Here is a 19,582-nt window from a genome sequence, read left to right as displayed (position 1 = left end):
AGGAGAGGCAGAGAGAGAAGGAGAGGTCTTCCATCCGATGGTTCACTCCCCAGATAGCTGCAATGGCCGGAGCTGCACCAATCTGAAGCCAGGAGCCAGGACTTCGTCCAGGTCTCCCACATGGGTGCAGGGGCCCAAGGACTTGGGCCATCTTCTTCTGCTTTCCTAGGCCATAGCAGAGAGCTGGATTGGAAGTGGAGCAGCCAGGTCTTGAACCAGCGCCCGTATGAGATTCCAGCGCTTCAGGCCAGGGCGTTAACCTGCTGTGCCACATCACCAGCCCCTAGTTTTAAAATTTTATCCCCAATTTCTCTACTTTGCAAAAACCTGGTAAAAATAAATCTATTTTCTCTACTAGTTGGTAAATCTGGAATAAGGCAGGGGTTAATGGAAGATTATCTTTAAAACCTTTATTATGAAAAATTTTAAAACATATAAAAGGGAGATAGTAAAATGAATTTTTGAAAATCTGTCACCCAAAAATAATAATTACCAAGCTCTGGCCATAATCATTTGATTTAGTCTTCCTTTCTCACTGAATTACTATCATTTGTTTTCATTTTTATTTGAAACAGAGAGAGGTGTCCAAAGTACTTGTGCTCCTGCCACCCACACAGGGACCAAGAGAGTTCATGGCTCCTAGTTGTAGCCTGGCCTAGCCCTGGGTGTTGCAACCATTTGGGGAGTGAACCAGTGGATGAAAGATAGAATCTCTGTTTCTGTCTCTGTGTCCCTTTTTCTATTGCTCCTGCATTTCAAATAAATAAATCTTTTAGAAGATCTGAATTTCAGAGATTTCATTATAGTTTGATCTTAATGCCATGTCTTCCTTTTTTTTAAGAGAGCAAATTCATTTTTATTTATTTGCTTTTCAATATTTTATATCCTTGAGATGGGATCACAGAATCACAAGGATTCTGTGTCCAATGGCCTTCACAGAAAGGTTGCTTTGGAATTTGGCACGGACCATGCCACTGTTTCCTTGAGCACAGGTTACCTTTCTCCAGATTCCTCTGGTTTTGTAAGGTTTGCTGCCAGGAGTCACTGTATTGTTTCTTTTGTATACATAAACACATATCTTTCCCAAGTAGAATTGTTTCATCTTGATCATAAACACCTTCAGTTTTTTTTTTTTTTTTTTAAGGTTTATTTATTTGAAAGGCAGAGTTACAGAGAGGCAGAGAGAGAGAGATAGAAAGAGGTCTTCCATCCACTAGTTCACTCCCCAGATGGCCACAAAGGCTGGAACTGTGCCAATCTGAAGCCAGGAGCCAGGAGCTTCTTCCAGGTCTCCCAGGTGGTGCAGGAGACCAAGGACTTGGGCCATCTTCTTCTGCTTTCCCAGGCCATAGCAGAGAGCTGGATGAGAATTGGAGTAGCTGGGACTCAAACCGGTGCCCATTGTGGGATGCTTGCACTGCAGGCGGCAGCTTTACCCACAGCGCTAGCCTCCACACTTTGAGTTTTAAGAAGCTCTGTGTGAGGCCGGCGCCGCAGCTCACTAGGCTAATCCTCCGCCTAGCGGCGCCGGCACACCGGGTTCTAGTCCTGGTTGGGGCACCGGATTCTGTCCTGGTTGCCCCTCTTCCAAGCCAGCTCTCTACTGTGGCCAGGGACTGCAGTGGAGGATGGCCCAGGTCCTTGGGCCCTGCACCTGCATGGGAGACCAGGAGAAGCACCTGGCTCCTGCCATCGGATCAGCACGGTGCGCCGGCTGCAGCGCGCCGACCGCGGCGACCATTGGAGGGTGAACCAAAGGCAAAGGAAGACCTTTCTCTCTGTCTCTCTCTTTCACTGTCCACTCTGCCTGTAAAACAAAACAAAACAAAACAAAACAAAACAAAACAAGAAGCTTTGTGTGGACCCTTTGGTTTCTGAGATCTTGCTTGTGGCAAAAATGGCCTCACACCACAGTCTCCAGACATAGTTAAATAATACATGTATGACTACTTGGTAAATGTCAGTTCATTTTACTTAGTGAGAAATAGCAGTGGGCCTCTTTTGCTACTAGTAATACTGTTTTTGTTATATTTTATGAAGAAATAAAAGTTTTGCAAGTGATACACCGATGCTGCTTTCAGCAACTGCCTCACCCCTGGACATGCACACACGAATGACCCTTAACCCTGTCCCAGATGTCTGCATGGTGTTCGAAGTGCTTGGCCACCATCTCCTCAAGTGGATCATCAAGTCCAACTATCAAGGCCTCCCGGTGCGCTGTGTGAAGAGTATCATTCGACAGGTGAGGCTTTCGAGAGCACCCCCTGTTCCCATACCTAAGTGTCTGGGTTTCAGCAGTTCTTGTTTGTATTCATATGTGTAACATCTTGACCTCTTGTTAAATCAGTTTGTATTTATTTAATAACAGGCCATTCTGTGTTGTAAAGGGTAGTATGTCAGTGTTGGACATTTGGCACATCACTCTTAAGATAAATGATATGGTATCATTAGCAATTGTTTATCCAGTATCCTGCTTTAAAATATCCTAGGTATTTCCTTAGAAAAGCTCTAAGAAATAATTGTTCCTTTTTTTTTTTTTTTTTTTGAGTTCTAAGAATCCTTGGATGGAGGATAAATCAGAGATAATCTAAGGGTTGTACACAGCATACACACTATAGTTAAACTATACACTATTTTCTAAGAGACTTGATTTTTAATGTTAACGACCAAAAAAAAAAAAAAAAAACAAAACTAAGATAACTGTAAGGTGATGGGTTATGTAGCTGGTTTGTGCTAAGCACTTAACAATATATACATTTATCAAAATTACTGCCTTTTTTTATGGTTAATCAGTTTTGTTTTTTTTTTTTTTTTAATATATATTTATCTGAGAGGTAGAGTTACAGACAGAGCGAAAGACAGAAAGAAAGATCTTCCATCTACTGGTTCACTTCCCAGATGGCCACAAGGGCTGGAGCTAAGCTGATCTGAAGCCAGGTACCAGGAGCCTCTTCCAGGTCTCCCTTACAGGTACAGGGCCCCAAACACTTAGACCATCTTCCGCTGCTTTCCCAGGCCACAGCAGAGAGCTGGATCAGAAGAGGAGCAGCCGAGAATTGAACCGGCGCCCATATGGGATTCCAGTGCTGCAGGTGGAGGCTTATCCCACTACACCACAGCTCTGGCCCTGATGAATCAGTTTTTATTACCAGTTATTCCTCAGTACATTTGGAGCATAAAAGAAATATTTAGGGAATATAGGAAGCATTGTACAAGGGTGCTTCAAAATAGCCCTAGAAAATGGAATTAAAAGGTAAGTTTATGGGGCCAGCGTTGTGGTGCAGTGGATTAAGCTGCTTGTCTACAATGCCAGCATATACCATATGAGAGCCAGTTCGAGTCCCAGCTGCTCCACTTCTGATTCAGCTCCCTGCTAATGTGCCTGGAGAAGCAGCGGATGGTGGTCCAAGTGTTTGGTCTCTGCCATTCCACGTGGGAGACCCAGAGGGAGTTCCAGGATCCTGATTTCAGTCTGACCATTGTGACCATTTGGGGAATGAACCAGCAGGTGGAAGATATCTCTGTCTGTCTCTCTCCATCTCTCTCTGTAACTCTGCCTTTCAAATAAATAGTTAAATCTTAAGAAAAAAGTGAGTTTGTTTTGGTGCAAAGAAATTTGAAATCCATGTGTAGTTTTTTCATGACACAAATTTTTCATGAATTTTGAAGTACCTCATGCATGGATTTCAGTTTTTATTGTTTTTGACACCGAATTGAACTTACCTTTCAATTCCATTTTCAATGAACCTTTTGAAGCACCCTCTTTTTTTTTAAGATTTTTAAAAAAATTTATTTGAAAGAGTTACACAGGGAGAGGAGAGGCAGAGAGAGAGAGAGAGAAAGATCTTCCATGCGATGGTTCACTCCCCAATTTGCTGCAACGGCCAGAGCTATGCCGATCTGAAGCTAGGAACCAGGAGCTTCTTCCAGGTCTCCTACACAGGTGCAGGGGCCCAAGGACTTGGGCCATCTTCTACTGCTTTCCTAGGCCGTAGCAGAGAGCTGGATGGGAAGTGGAGCAGGCGGGACTCGAACTGGTGCCCATTTGGGATGCCGGCGCTTTAGGCCAGGGCGTTAACCCACTGCGCTGGCCCCATGAAGCACCCTCTTATTACATGTGCACATTCTTCACTTGGCCAGCATTTGGCCTATCGTTGATGTGCCGTAAATATTTGTGGAACAAAGGCACACCTAGCTGAGGAGGGTCCTTCTGGCTAGCAGTATTGATCAGATTCTGTGATTTGTGTGGATTGATCAGTCTGTATGCCAGTTGTTGCCCTCACTGCCTAAGGAAAGTTTCAGACATGACTTACTCTGGATTGCCCTTCCTGATGCAGTGGGTCATCATCGTGAGTGATTCTGCAGAACAGGTACTAGATCAGGTAGTTAGCTTGAGAGGAGGGCTTTGTGGTTTGGAGTACCTTTCCTATAGCCCTAGTTCCTTGACCTTTCCAGGGGTCCCAGGCATGAAATGTGGGCCTCAGTCCAAAAATAGGAAAAGATCAGAATATTTACAAGTGAAGAATTGTGAACTCAAGAGACAGGTGCCTACAAGGAACCTTCCCAGCAAGTGTAGGTAATATTTGTCTATGAGCTCTTGAGTAGGTTTTTTAAAAACCATGTAATGCAGAACAGTTTTGAAGCTTAATTTTGTGTTGTAAAAGCATGTTAGATTTTCATATTGAAACTGTGTAGGTTACTTTGTTTAGCCTGCCTTTGTGTTTATCTTTTCACTTAACTTTGTCCCTTTATACTATAAATTGGCAACTTCTGACATTTTAGATGTTACATAAGAGAGCTCGAGAGACTTGAAGGACTCCGCACTGGCTTATTGCAAATGTATTGAGAGATTTCTACACAGTTTAATGCTAGTTGTACATGCATGCCAACTATAGGTTTGTAGCTAACTTTGTTTAACAGTATACCTATTCCCTTTCAGATTTCAGATAGTAACATTTCATTAATATCTCAAATGAGAAAAAAACAATTGCCATTGTAGAGAATCTGTGCTAAGGGTAGAAATTAATACCATAATTTTAATTAGGGTTGTTTGTTCCCCAAATGTGACACTTGTGTTTTTGTATTTAGTGGCAACTCTAAAAATAAATGATCTTGTGAAAATTGGGGAAAAAAAAATCTCTGAATTTTCTCTGATAAGTCCTGAAAGTATTAAAGGATTTGCATTCTCTAACACATAGTAATTCTACATGGGCGTTGTCATTCCAAGGGCCTTGTACTTTTTAAATATATCTACTGTTTCCATAGGTGCCTAAGCACATCACCCACACATACTTGGCAGTATATGAAGGCGAATTTGAAGATGAGCTGCTGATACTTATTTTATGTTCCAGAGTAGGGAAACAGAATCTGGCCTTTCTTATTTAAAGTCTAAAGTTAAAATTCCGAGGCTTCAGTGGAACCTCAGTGTATGCTTGTTGGATGAACGGATGATTTAATGAAGGTGCTCCCTCACCGAAATGCACATAGCCTGTCCTGTGTAGGACTTTGATTTTGTCCTGCTGGGTACACTTTGTTCTTGTATGTGCTGTGAATGGAACTTTGGTTTAGTTTGCTTTTGTGTTTGTACTCATATTTATTTGAGAGAGATTACGGAATCTGGATTTTTTTTTTTTTTAAGTTTCCTTAAAACTTTTAAGAAGCTACACATCCCAATGTTAATAATATTTATGTCTGCGTTTCCCTTCACTGCCTTTGATTTGTCCTGAGGGTGGAGTATTTGACTCCTGAGTAGTACTGAGAAGATCCTGTATTGATAGACCTACAGTTAGATCACTTCCCAGGACAAGGCAGGGTAAATCAGTCTTAATGTTCTTTAACTACTGGCCATTGGGTGTAGATGATCGTGACTCGGTCATTCTTTTAGTTCTGTCGCTTGCCGTGCATCGCCATCTGCAGAGGGTTCCATCCTTTTCCCACATTTCTGTGACCCACATTTTTAAGGCCTTGCACACTCCCAGTGCTGTGAGAGCCATCACTGTGTTGAGGCCTGCCTCTTACTCTTGATGTTCCTCCGATGATGCCCTTGTTCCTCCAGTGGTACCTTTGCTTGGACTTCTCTGCGCTTCTGGTGCGTTCAGCCTGTCTATTCCAGTTTCCTCTTCTAGTTTAGGCTCCTTTTCATTGCCAGCTTCCTTCCCAAGCTAAACCTTGCTTTGATAATTCATAGTTCACATTTGGAAATTTTTAGTGGCTTCCTATTGCCTGTTTGCTAAAGCTTAACATTCCAGGCCTTGGGCTGTCACTGTGACATAGTAGGTTCAGCCTCTGCCTGACATCCCATGTGGGCACCAGTTCTAGTCCCGACTGCTCCCTTTCCAATCCAGCTCCTTGCCAATGGCCTGGGAAAGCAGCGGCAGATAGCCCCAGTGGTTGGGCCCCTGCACCCATGTGGGAGACCCAGAATTAGCCCCCGACTCCTGGCTTTAGATCCACTGAGCTCCAACTGTTACAGCCATTTGAGGAGTGACCTTCTGTAGCCCTGCCTCACAAATGAGGCAATACATGGAGTGATTAACAGCTTGGGCTTAGAGTCAGATACACCCTTCTTTGGCCGAAGGTTCTTTGTCCAGATTACTTAACCTCCTTAAACCACAATGTCATCAGTGCAGTTAGAATAATAATGGTACCTTCTGCATTAGGTAGTTGTGAAGATGTAAACAGATAGTGCTGATAGCAATTATCTACTGCCTACTCTGTGCCAGGCATAGTTCAAAGTTCTTTGCACAGTTTACTTCCCTGAATCCTGACCGTCATGCTATGAAATAGGTATTACTGCTTTCCTGATTCTATGGGAGAAGAAATAAAGCATAGAAAAGGTAAATAGCTTGCCCCTAGTGAGGAAGTAACATAGAAAGTAGAAGTGGTAGAGCAGCGATTGCCACCCTGTTGTGTCGGAGTCTGGCTTTGGAGCTTAGGTGTTCACCCTCCTGCCAAGTAGCATGTAGTTCATTGGGAGCTGTCCTGGGCCTGCGTCCCACAGAAGTCTAATCACTATTCTTCCTGATAAGCTCTTCAAGGCCTTCTGCTCTCTGATGTCAGTCCCTGTTTCCCTGCACAAAGAAAAAGTTACGTCCTCAGTTACCCAGTATCCCTCCTGGAGTTTATAAATATTTAGAGATGTTTCCAGCATTTATAAACACTTGCAGGTTTACCAGAACCTTCATTCCTACATTTTTACTGGTTTCATTTTGCAGGTGGTTGGGAGAAAAAGTGCCTGATGCTGATCATTGTGACCCTTAAATGTACCTACCTTTTCTCTTTCCACATATTTTTTAAGCTTTTAAAAGAGATTTATTTATTTATTTGAAAGGCAAAGTTATGGGGGCAGCGGGAGGGGGAGAGAAAGAGAGAGAGCTTTCATCCTATGGTTCACTCCCAAAATAGCCACAACAGCGAGGCTGGACCAGGCCAAAGCCAAGAGCCAGGAACTCCATCAGGGTCTCCCATGTTGGTGACAGGGGCCCAAACACTGGGGCCATCTTTCCCTGCCTGGAGCTGGATTGGAAGTTGATCAGCTGGGAGTTGAAGTGGTACTCATATGGGTTGCTGGTGTTGCAGGTGGCACCTTAACCCACTGCACCACAATGCCAGCACCTGTCTCTACATGTTTGATCATTTCTTTTGTCCTGGCTACAAAGATTCCATCCTTTCTCTCCTTTCTCTCTCTCTCTCTCTCTCATTATAAAAAAATTTTTGCTTTTTAACTACACTTTGTGTTCTCAAATTTATTTATTTATTTATTTATTTATTTTTTTGGCAGGCAGAGTGGACAATGAGAGAGAGAGACAGAGAGACAGGTCTTCCTTTTCCGTTGGTTCACCCCCTCAATGGCCGCTACGGCCAGCGGGCTGCGGCCTGCTCACCGTGCTGATCCGAAGCCAGGAGCCAGGTGCTTCTCCTGGTCTCCCATGCGGGTGCAGGGCCCAAGGACCTGGGCCATCCTCCACTGCACTCCCAGGCCACAGCAGAGAGCTGGCCTGGAAGAGCAGCGACCGGGACAGAATCCGGCGCCCCAACCGGGACTAGAACTCAGTGTGCCGGCGCTGCAGGCGGAGGATTAGCCTGTTAAGCCACGGCGCCGGCCTATTTATTTATTTTTTGACAGACAAAGTTAGACAGTGAGAGAGACAGACAAACAGAAAGGTCTTCCTTCTGTTGGGTCATCCCCCAAATGGCCGCTACAGCCAGCGCACTGTGCTGATCCGAAGCCAGGAGCCAGGTGCTTCCTCCTGGTCTCCCATGCGGGTGCAGGGCCCAAGCACTTGGGCCATCCTCCACTGCCTTCCCGGACCACAGCAGAGAGCTGGCCTGGAAGAGGTGCAACTGGGACAGAATCCGGCACCCCAGCTGATACTAGTACCAGGAGTGCTGGCACCGCAGAGGGAGGATTAGCCAAGTGAACCTCAGCGCCGGCCTTCACTTATTTTTTTTTTTAATAAGATTTATTTATTTATTTGAAAGTCAGAGTTACACAGAGAGAGGAGAGGCAGAGAGAGAGAGAGAGAGAGAGAGAGAGAGACATGTCTTCCATCTGCCTGTTCATTCCTGAAATGGCCGCAACGGTCAGAGCTGTGCCGATCTGAAACCGGGAACCAGGAGCTTCTTCTGGGTCTCCCATGCGGGTGCAGGGGCCCAAGACCTTGGGCCATCTTGTACTGCTTTCCCAGGCTATAGCAGAGAGCTGGATGAGAAGTGGAGCAGCCGGGTCTTGAACCGGCTCTGGCCCCTTCGCTCATATTTTTGAGGCTCACCAGATTCCCACTGCTGTGACAAAGACTTCACACCCACCCTCATTGAGAGTGACATTCTCCACCCCCAGCTGCACTCCCCACCCCCAGAACACCTACAGCCCATGTTTGGCCCTTTAACCAATAGGCTAGATCCTCACAACCCTGCACTGTTGATATTTTGGACTTGATAATTCTTTGCTGTAGAAGCCTGCCTTGTCCTGTGTGTTGTGGAGTGTTCAGCTTCTTGGCCTCCATTCCCTAGGTACTGGTTTTATTCACTGTCATCCTTGATTGTCTAATGTACCCCTGGGGGCAAACTTCCTCCTCCTTGAGAATCACTGGAATAGGGCAGAGTGCAAAATGTACATGATTTGGTGACAGGTTTGGTTTCAGATCAGCTTTGACACTGCCTGTCTTGTGACCCCATTTCTTTCTTTCTTTCTTTTTAAATATTTTACTTATTTATTTGAGAGAGGGGGAGACAGAGAGAAAGATCTTCCATCTGCTGGTTCACTACCCAAGTGGCCACAACAGCCAGAGCTGGGCCAATCTGAAGTCAGAAGCCAGGAGCTTCTTCCAGGTCTCCCATGTGGGTTCAGGGGCCACAGTATCTAGGCCATAAACACTGAATGGGAAGAGGAGCAGTGGAGACACCAACTGGCCCCCATATGGGATACCAGAGGCAGAGTCATAGTTTACTCATGTTACGATACTGGGCCCATGACCCCTTTTCTTCATGTGTACCCTTTTGTTAAGTGTCATTTGTAGGCTTGCTGTGGAGGTTGAAAAAAGAGAAATCATCCATCATAGTTAGTGGTGCTAAGCAGCCATTGTGTCTGCTCCACTCCACTGTGAACACCTTGGAGCTCAGGATCCTGTATGGCAAGTGGACAAGCTATTTATACCATTGCTGGATTGTATATTGTATTGTACATTGATGGATTAAATAAAGGAATGCATGCGTCTCCCTTTTACAAAACAGCCGGCCTCTGATTGAAATAGCTCATGGAAGGCTGGGCCGCGGCTCAATAGACTAATCCTCTGCCTGTGGCGCCGGCACCCCAGGTTCTAGTCCTGGTCGGGGCGCCGGATTCTGTCCCGGTTGCCCCCCTTCCAGGCCAGCTCTCTGCTGTGGCCCGGGAGAGCAGTGTAGGATGGCCCAAGTGCTTGGGCCCTGCACCCCAGGGGAGACCAGGATAAGCACCTAGCTCCTGCTGGATCAGCGCGGTGTGCCGGCTGCGGCGGCCATTGGAGGGTGAACCAACGGCAAAAGGAAGACCTTTCTCTCTCTCTCTCTCTCTCACTGTCCACTCTGCCTTTCAAAAAAAAGAAAAAGAAAAAAAATAGCTCATGGATTAATGTCACTGCTTGTATTTTCTGAGGGTGATGACAGTTGAATCAACTGCTTTATGGGACTCCTTATACACCACCCCTAAACCTTTGGTTAGTTGTTACCTGTCCTCATTTAGTTATGGTAACCCTGGACTGTGACAGGAGAAGGGCCATCCAGGTGGTTTCTGATGATGGCCATGGGAGCACTGTGTGCAGCCCACTCCCAGGTCACCCCTGTGGCTGTGTAAGCATGGGGTGTTGGGACTGTGTATTTGTGTTCCCTCCAACTCTGCCCCCCTTAAGTCCACTCCATCCCCTTTCCCCTAATACTGAAAAAAGTGTGTGGGGGGTGCTGTGTTGACTATTTGTGTTCCATTAAAAGATCTACCACAGGTAAAATCCTTTGGTGCTCTTTAAAAGTGGCTTTGACTTTCTTGTATCATTGAAAGTGTAGCTGGCATTTTATTTTAAAAAAAACCTTTACAGTTTAAATTTATTACCCTTTACAGAAACCTTGTAAGAAGGTGGCTGATTTTCATTACTTAAATGAAATTTGCTAAAGGACAAGGCTTAGATTTTATGACTGCTGTGTAATGCTGGAAAATCTAGCAATTATAGGTGGTAGCTGTAACTCTTTGTGTTATCATGACTGTAGCTGACATATGTCATGCTCTTCCAGGCCTCCCTGTTTGAGGCCTGATGTGGTACCATCTGTACCTCACCTGGGCCTTGGGGGCCAGGGCTGTGACTGTGTCTACCCTGCAGAAGATAAACATCTTCCCCAGGCTGCCCCAGCAACAATGGTGGACCCATGATTTGAATCCAAGAGCTATAACACCAGATCCATGCTCTTAACTGTAGGGTAGTGAGCAGTGTCCTACCTGGGAAGATTTGTGAAGTGCTCATGAAAGTGTAGCCATTGGGTTTATGACAATAGATAAGTTGTAATACGTACTGCAGTATGAGGATACCTGAGGAAGTCATGGAAAAATGGAATTCATAAATAAGTTTGTGTTGGTGCAGAAAAATTTTGAAATCCATACACAGTTTTCTCATGCATTTTTTACAAATTTATTTTATTTCTTTCAAAAACAAAGAGGTAGAGACTGAGAGGTCTTCTGTCTGCTGGTTCACTCCCCAGATGGCTGCAATGGCCAGAGCTGAGCCAATCCAAAGCCAGGAGCTGGGAGCTTCTTCCGAGTCTCCCACGTGGGTCCAGGGGCCCAAGGACTTGGGCCATCCTCTGCCGTTTTTCCAGGCACATTAGCAGGGAGCTGGATCAGAAGTGGAACAGCCAGGACTTGAACTGTTGCCCATTTGACGTGCTGATGCTGCAGGCTGGGGCTTTAACCTATTGCACCACAGCACCAGCCCCATAATATGCATTTTCTGAAGACCCGTTGTATTTAAGCTCTAATGGGGTCTTTAAAATCCAGTGATTTGCCAACTCTCTATGTCAGGTGGCAGACCCAGGGCCTCACCAGGAGCTGTGGTGCTGATACCCTGGCAGATTGTCTCATCTTTTACCAGTTGACTGATTTAGCTACACATAGTATTTATTTACCATTTTAAGTGTTTCACTGGTCCTTGTTGTCAGTGAATTCATTAAGATCAAACCAGTATTATTCAGTTTTTTGTTTTTTTTCAGATCAGAAGCTTTAATATGACATTGGTAAATATTGGGATATTATTGAATCTGTTCATTGTGGTGTAGTGCCAGTGATTGTGTGTTCACATGCAGTTCTCAGAAGTACAAGGATGGTGAAGTGGCCCCCTTCTCAGCCTCTCCTCAGCTTGTTGTTACTCTGCTGGCAAGGGCAGCTTCATCTCCTGACTGCGTTTGGCAGTACAGCCAGTGAGTCTGCCGATTAATTCTCACCAGTTGGAGTTGGAAAGAAGGAGGAGCCCAGGCTGTTTCAGGCCAGTGCAGACAAGGACAGCATCCACTGCATTTCTTTGTCTGAGCTTGTCTCCTGTTCTTGTCTCCATATTGAAACAAGCATTTCTCATACTTCTCCATTCAGCTTAACTGCATGGTTTTCAGAAGCAGTTTGTAGGATTTGCTTTGGGTCCATTCGTTGAGGAATAGACATCCAGTGGGAGCCTCAGCTTTTTCAGTAGGAAATTTTCTAGGCTTGAGGAGAGCCCCTGTGGTGGTTTCCTCCACGCCCACTAGTAATTAATATCTAAATTAAGAACTCCTGCTCTAGGCTAGCCCTCTTTCCCTGTGCCAGCCCATCTGGCTGCCTGTTGGGGTTCCCTGTGGGGCTTCATTAGTTTCTGATAGCAACAAAATAAGAAACGGGCCTAGAGTCTCTTTCCTGAATGTCATCCTTTGTTCAGGTGTGGGAGGAATAAAGTCCTGTGCTGTCACCAGGATCAGAACATAATTTGGAAAGGTGTTCTTGTTTTATTCCTCCACAGTTTAGTGTTTGGGAGGAAGCTTCTCTGACCAGGCGTGAGAGGGCCAGGGGCCAGTGTTCTCACTAAATCTCTGGTATTCTTGACTTACTCCTCCTCATCTGCTGATTCAAGCAAGTCATGCTGGAGAGGGCCGGTGTACATTGCCAAGGACATTAACAGTAGGCTGACACGACCGTTGGTGTACAGAAAGAAACCTTACAGGACAGCTTGACCAAGCCACGTATTTCACCAGGTGTATTTGAGATTCAGGCAAGGAAAGGACTTTGAGCCCAGCGCCAGATTCTGGCTTCACCTCTGCATTGCTGCTGAACTCTTGAGTCTGACATCACCTGGAGGAATCCAGCCTGTGCTGCTGAAGTGTGTGACCTGGCTCCTCTGCGTGGGTGATTGACAGCCGCTGGCCTGTCTGTGGTTAGAGTGATCTCAGCTTTGCTGGCAACCACAGGCTCTCTGCTGCCTCCTGCTGCTGACGCCAGCCCGGAGAGAGAAACATACCGGGATACTGTGACAAGTGAAGACAATAGAGGAAAAATTAGTAAAGGTCCTTCTAACACTGTCAGATTTTAAAGACATCTTTCTACCAAAGCTTGATTTCTTTTCCATCCTCACAGTTACTCTGCATCAGTGGTTGTAAGATTGCCCATCAATGTTTGTTGATTTGGGGATACTTTATTAGTTTAAGTTTCACTTTAAAAAGTACTCCTTGGCCAGCGCTGCGGCTCACTTGGCTAATCCTCTGCCTGCGGTGCGAGCACCTTGGGTTCTAGTCCTGGTTGGGGCTCCGGCTTCTGTCCTGGTTGCACCTCTTCCAGTCCAGCTCTCTGCTGTGGCCCGGGAGTGCAGTGGAGGATGTCTGCACCCGCATGGGAGACCAGGAGGAAGCACCTGGTTCTTGGCTTCGGATCAGCACAGCGCGCTGGCTGTAGTGGCCATTTGAGGGGTGAACCAGCGGAAGGAAGACCTTTCTCTTTCTCTCTCTCTCTCACTGTCTAACTCTGCCTGTCAAAAAAAAAAAAAAAAAAAAAAAGATGTAGTCCAAGATGGGGGCCGGTGCCTTGGCTCACTTGGTTAATCCTGCGCCTGCAGCGCCGGCATCCCATATGGGCACCGGGTTCTAGTCCCGGTCGTTCCTCTTCCAGTCCAGCTCTCTGCTGTGGCCCGGGAAGGTAGTGGAGGATAGTCCAAGTGCTTGGGCCCCTGTACCTGCGTGGGAGACCAGGAGGAATCACCTGGCTCCTGGCTTCAGATCTGCGCAGCGCCAGCTGTAGCAGCCATTTAAGGAGTGAACCAGCAGAAGGAAGACCTTTCTCTCTGTCTCTCTCTCTCACTGTCTATAACTCTACCTGTCAAAAAAAAGTAGTCCAAGATGAAAAGAAGTTATGAAATCCAAGTTTTATTGCTAGGATATACCGTAGAAATCATCAAGTACAGCCCTGCAATGTGGAAATTGTGACACGTGACTCCCAGAGAAGTTTAATATGTGACTTGAGAAATTATTAGCTAGTCAATACCAATCTGAATCTTCTTACTTCAATTCTGTCTTTTGTTCTGTGCTTCTATTGTGCTGGGCCTTGTTTTTGTGAGTTTCCATAGCTTATTTATCACTTTTAGCTATAGTTGTGTCTCATAGATTTTGCACTCTTTTGTAGATATGGAAATGGAAGCACAGAGCACTCAAGCTTGCACAGGGGTACCGTGGTGAATCAAATGCGTGATTGAGCACTCTGAGCCTCAGGGTCTTACTTTCACACTGGCCTGTACTGTGTGTCTTTAATGGTTTGCATTATCCTAATGAAAATACTTTGTATTTGTCCTAGTGGTAAAAGTCTTTTCCTTGTGTTCATCATCAGACATTGTAGTTGCTGATTCTTAAGGAAAATTGTTAGCCCAGTTGCATACAATAATCAATTTTTTTTAAAACTCTGGAACCTTAAGTTCTGAGAAGACTTTGCTTGTCTAGAGTGCATTATCATCACGAGGAGCTCCTATGAACACATTTGCACACCAAGTCACGGTAACTCTTAGCCGTGTAGCCTCCCACATAGGAGACAGCCTTGAAATGGTAAAAGAAGCCAAGATGGAGGATGAAGGACAACTTGTGTATGAGAACGTGATCAACAAATATTTTTGGAAAGAAAGATACTGACAGTTTTTCTTTGTATTAATATTTGATAAGTGAAATGTCAGATGGAATAATTTTGTTTAAAATTTCTCAAAATTCTTCTTGTTTTGACCTCTGTAGCTTGGGTATCATCCATTTGCCTATCCATTAATTATGCTTCTCAGAATCTCTTTTTCAGATGTTAAAATTGCACAGGAAGGTATAGGAAGTAGGAGTGTGTAGAGCATATGGGCCCATTGAACTGTGTTATCTTCAGGGATGTAACCATATTCCTTGTGGAAATACATGAAGATACCCTTTTTAAAAAAGATTTATTGGGCCCGATGCTGTGGTGTAGTGGGTTAAAGCCCTGGCCTGAAGCGCTGGCGTCCCATATGGGCACCGGTTCTAGTCCTGGCTGCTCTTCTTCCAATCCAGCTCTCTACTGTGGCCTGGGAAAGCAGTAGAAGATGGCCCAAGTCCTTGGACCCGTGCACCCACATGGGAGACCCAGAAGAAGCTCCTGGCTCCTGGCTTCGGGTTGGTGCAGCTCCAGCCATTGTGGCCAATTCGAGAGTAAACCAGCAGATGGAAGAGCTCTCTCTCTGTCTCTCCTCTCTCTCTGACTTTCAAATAAATAAAATAAATCTTTAAAAAAAAAGATTTATCTATAATTTGAAAGGCAAAAATGAAGAGAGAGATACCTTTCTTTTGTTCTTTTGAAATTTGAAATATAATTTAAGCATATTCTAATATGGTATTCTCTAAAACCATATATATCCCCTAGATTAAAAACCAAAAGTCTTTCCTTAGCCTAGTTTTATTCCTTTTATTGATTCTTGCTAGGAACTTAGCAGTATCTCATTAAATCATGTTTGCTATGCCCATGGTTCATCTTGGTTAGTTTTTGGCCACCCCCTGTCAGGAATGAGTAAGCTCTAAGAGGACACAGGATTGCAACAGCATGAAGACAGGAAACTGTTTATTGTTACGTATTCACCACCACCAGTGGTTTGTCTCATTCAGTGGATTCATGCAAAAAATTCTTCCTAAGGAAAAGCTGTTTTCAATGATTTGAATGGTTTTGGTCCTGTTTCAGTGACAAGTCTTCCTGTTTTCCTTTTCCTTCTAAAATCTGCATTGCCTCTCTCACTATGTAGTATTGTTGTATTATCCCTGGTATTTGTTTCGCCAGCTACTCAAGGTAGACAGAAGCACTGGGTTTTTGCTGGAAGATTTCTAGTGTTGGGTAAATGTTATGTGTCTTCTGAATTTTTTCCATACTTCTTGTTTCTTTTGAACAAGATGCCTAAATTAATGTTTGAGTATTGATGTTAAACATCTAAAATTTTAAGTGTGCAGGAACATGATATTTTTTGTTTTAATGTATTTATTTTAAAGGCAGAGTTGGAGAGAAAAAGAATCAGAAAGATCCTGCATCCACTAGTTCAGTCCCCAAATGACTGCCACGGTTGGGACTGGGCCAGAACAAAGCCAGGCGCTTATTCCTGGTTACCCATCAGGGTCCCAGGGCCCAAACATTTAGATCATCCTCCACTGCTTTTTCCAGGCATTAACAGGAAAGTGGTTTGGAAGAGGAGCAGCTGGGTCCCAAGCCTGTGCCCACCTGCTCTGCCACAATGCTGGCCCAATGATCTGCATTTTAAAAATAAGTTTTTGTTTTTGGGAATAATTGAAAAACTCATTCTCCAATGGAAATAATTCCAGAAAAACATTGGTTTTCTGTTCAGGTCACTGGCTGTCCATTTTTGTTGTTTGTTTGTTTGTTTGTTTTTAATGTGATAAGCCTGTGAGAATTTTGGTTCAGCAAGTTCCTTTTATTATCCCAGGGCATCTTTTCTCCCCTCCCCTCCCCTCTTCCCTCTTCATCTTTCCTCTTCCTCTCCCCTCTTCATCTTTCCTCTTCCTCTTTTTTTTTTTTTTTTAAGAAAAAATCTATTTGCAAAGGAGAGAGAGAGAAAAATCTTCATTTGCTGATTCATTCCCCAGATGGTCCCAACAGCTGAGGCTGGGCCAGGCCAGAGCTCTGTCTAGGTCTCCCATGTGGGTGGCAGGGGGTGCTGCTTTCTCAGGCACATTAGCAGAGAGCTGGATTGGAAACAATAGCTGGGACTTGAACCAGCACTCTTTATTGGTTGTAGGCGCCAGCTTAGCTTGCTGTGCCACAACACTGGTACCATCAGGCTGTTTTCTTCCTATCTGAATTAAATATTTCTTTTCCTTTAGTATTAAAAATATATGCACTTGAAATGATAAGTCTGTTATTACTAGATGATTGAATTAATCGTGAGACTTCTTGTTGAAGTACAATATTGCAGCTATCAGTTGGAGAATATATTATAGAATTTTCAGATGGTATATCAGAGATAAATGTTTTTATTTGTACTATAAAGAAAATGTAATTTTGCTGTTAACTCTGTATTTTTTTTATTAAAAATGTTTATAACTGAAAAAAAAATATGCACTTCATTAATCACCAGAAACACGAACGTTAAAACAACAGTGAAATACTGCAGGCGAGGAAGCTGAGCCAGCTTCATTTTAGCCTGCTTCACACAGACTCGGATGGTTAAAAATAAAACAGTGGTTGGTCACGATGAAGACATGAAGACATAGGCTCCTCATACATTGGTGGGAACATTGGATGCTGCAGCCACTCTGAAAAACAGTTTGACGGGTCACCTGTCAGATGCCAGTGTTACCATGTGACTCCCCATGTCACTGCTAGGTATATGCCCAGGAGAAATTACAATTTGTACAGGAATGTGCATAGCAGTATTACTTGTTATAACTAAAAAGGGGTTACAACCCAGTGAATGAACAAAAACAATATGTATCCATCCAGTAGATTATTACTTGTTAATAAAAAGTTGTGAAATATTAATACATGCTACACAAGAGTGCACCTTGCAGCCATCATGCCAGGTACAGAATATCACTTTCTGTGATTCCACTTTTATAAAAGGTACAGGAGGATTGGAAGAGTACAGGGAGTGACTACTAATGGATATGGCATTGTTTTTGTTGGTGATGAAACTTATAAATTATAGTAGTGATGGTTGCAAATTTAAAAACCATTTAATATATACTTATGAGGATAAACTCTCTGATATGTGATTGTTTTTCAGTAGAACTTGCACTGAAGATGTACATGTATGGTTGCATTTGCTGCCAGGAGCATATGTTGCTTCTGGAAATTATACACGATGGTTGGTTGTGGGAAGGAGAGCTGGACTCCTTTGGGTGATGGGGTGGGAGGGGGACTTTTACCAGATACTTTTTTGTGGCTGCTGAATTTTGTGCTTTGTGATTATTGTAGCTGCTTTTCAAGTAAAGTAAGTAAATGTTAAATAATGAAGGTATTAATAGCTCATCTCCTTTCTTGCTGTTACAATGACCAGGTCCTTCAAGGGTTAGATTATCTGCACAGTAAATGCAAGATCATTCACACTGACATAAAGCCGGAAAACATCCTGATGTGTGTGGATGACGCCTATGTGAGAAGAATGGCCGCCGAGGCCACTGAATGGCAGAAAGCAGGTGCTCCCCCTCCTTCAGGGTCTGCAGGTGAGAGAATTGAGTCAGCTTCATTTCCATCTATTTGGGGCATTGTGAGCTTGCAGAATCTCACGTTGAAGGCCATTGAGTTAAACCTATATACATCTGGGACCCTTTTCTTAAGGAGAAATTAAGTTATATTTAATCAAATCAATTGAATTATATTTTAATATTGTACTTACTTAACCTTTGTCCTCCTTTAAATGCTTAACTGCTGCTTTCTGTACATTTGAACATTTTCTTGAGTTGCCTAGTTCTTTTGAGAGTTAGATACAATAACAGGTTTGTAGCTGACCTGTAGTCAGGAGAATTTTTTTCCTAGCTTCAGTTTTGTAAAATGCCTCCAGCTCGCCAGTTCACATAGCTATATCAAATTGAAATTAACTGGTACATTTGGAATTAGTTACAAAAGACATGAAAGTGGGGGAGACCTAGTGGCTTGAATATTGGCATATGGAGGATTTTATTTCTGGCTTTCACAGAATTCAGTGGTGGCGTGAAGTGCCAGCTGTGCCTTACACTCTTCACACACATTGTCTGTGCCCCTTGAGTTGCTAGGCAAGCATACAAGACTGGGGTCTTTGGGAGGTGTGCTGTCTCTGGTCTCATTTCCTACTGATTAGGATGTGGTTTAGAATGCGCAACCAACCTGTCAGGCTCTTCACACTGGGAGGAATTTAATCATGGGATTTCCAGAATGCTTGCTACATACTTGTGGCAGTGTTTATTTAGTTCATTTGTGGAAAGCTTACAAATAGATTACAAACAAATTTGGTTCAGTGACAATGTGCTGTTTGTGAACTCTTCTCCATTTTCTTAAGTTACCCTTTTGTGTTTTAGGGTTGATTGTTTTTACAGTTTTATATAGATAAGAGAAATGGTTCAGGATCAATGGTGTTGCTGTGCCTTTTAAGAGCCAGTTATTGGCTGGTGCCGCGGCTCACTAGGCTAATCCTCTGCCTGCGGCGCTGGCACCCCTGGGTTCTAGTCCCAGTTGGGGCTCCGGATTCTGTCCCAGTTGCTCCTCTTCCAGTCCAGCTCTCTACTGTGGCCCAGGAAGACAGTGGAGGATGGCCCAAGTGCTTGAGCCCTGCACCCACATGGGAGACCTGGCTCCTGGCTTCGGATTGGCGCGGTGTGCCGGCCGTAGTGGCCATTTGGGGGGTAAACCAACAGAAGGAAGACCTTTGTCTCTCTCTCGCTGTCTAACTCTGCCTGTCAAAAAAACAAAAAAAAAAAAAAAAAAAGCCAGTTATTTGAGATGCTTAAACTCTTTGAATCCCTATGGTTAAGAAGCTCTGAATTTGAACAATTTTTCAAGTTAGATAGCCTTTAAAAGATAGTAATTATTTTATTTTGCAATTTGAATTACCTATGTAAAGATATGTATTTATTT

The 19,582-nt window shown here is 44.1% G+C and overlaps 1 protein-coding gene across 6 annotated transcripts in view; it reads left to right on the top strand.

Moving 5' to 3' along the window:
- Nucleotides 1-19,582, top strand: part of SRPK2 (SRSF protein kinase 2) — a 269,280-nt gene that overhangs the window by 216,966 nt on the left and 32,732 nt on the right. For all 6 annotated transcript variants that reach the window (XM_062214774.1, XM_062215005.1, XM_062214694.1 and 3 more), the window contains 2 exons: nt 2,136-2,242; nt 18,030-18,195. In XM_062214774.1, the coding sequence (XP_062070758.1) occupies nt 2,136-2,242; nt 18,030-18,195 (273 nt within the window). The remainder of the gene's footprint in view (nt 1-2,135; nt 2,243-18,029; nt 18,196-19,582) is intronic.

This window comes from Lepus europaeus, chromosome 1 (assembly GCF_033115175.1).
Source record: "Lepus europaeus isolate LE1 chromosome 1, mLepTim1.pri, whole genome shotgun sequence".
Lineage (NCBI taxonomy): Eukaryota > Metazoa > Chordata > Mammalia > Lagomorpha > Leporidae > Lepus > Lepus europaeus.
This window is presented reverse-complemented; position numbering and strand designations above follow the sequence as displayed.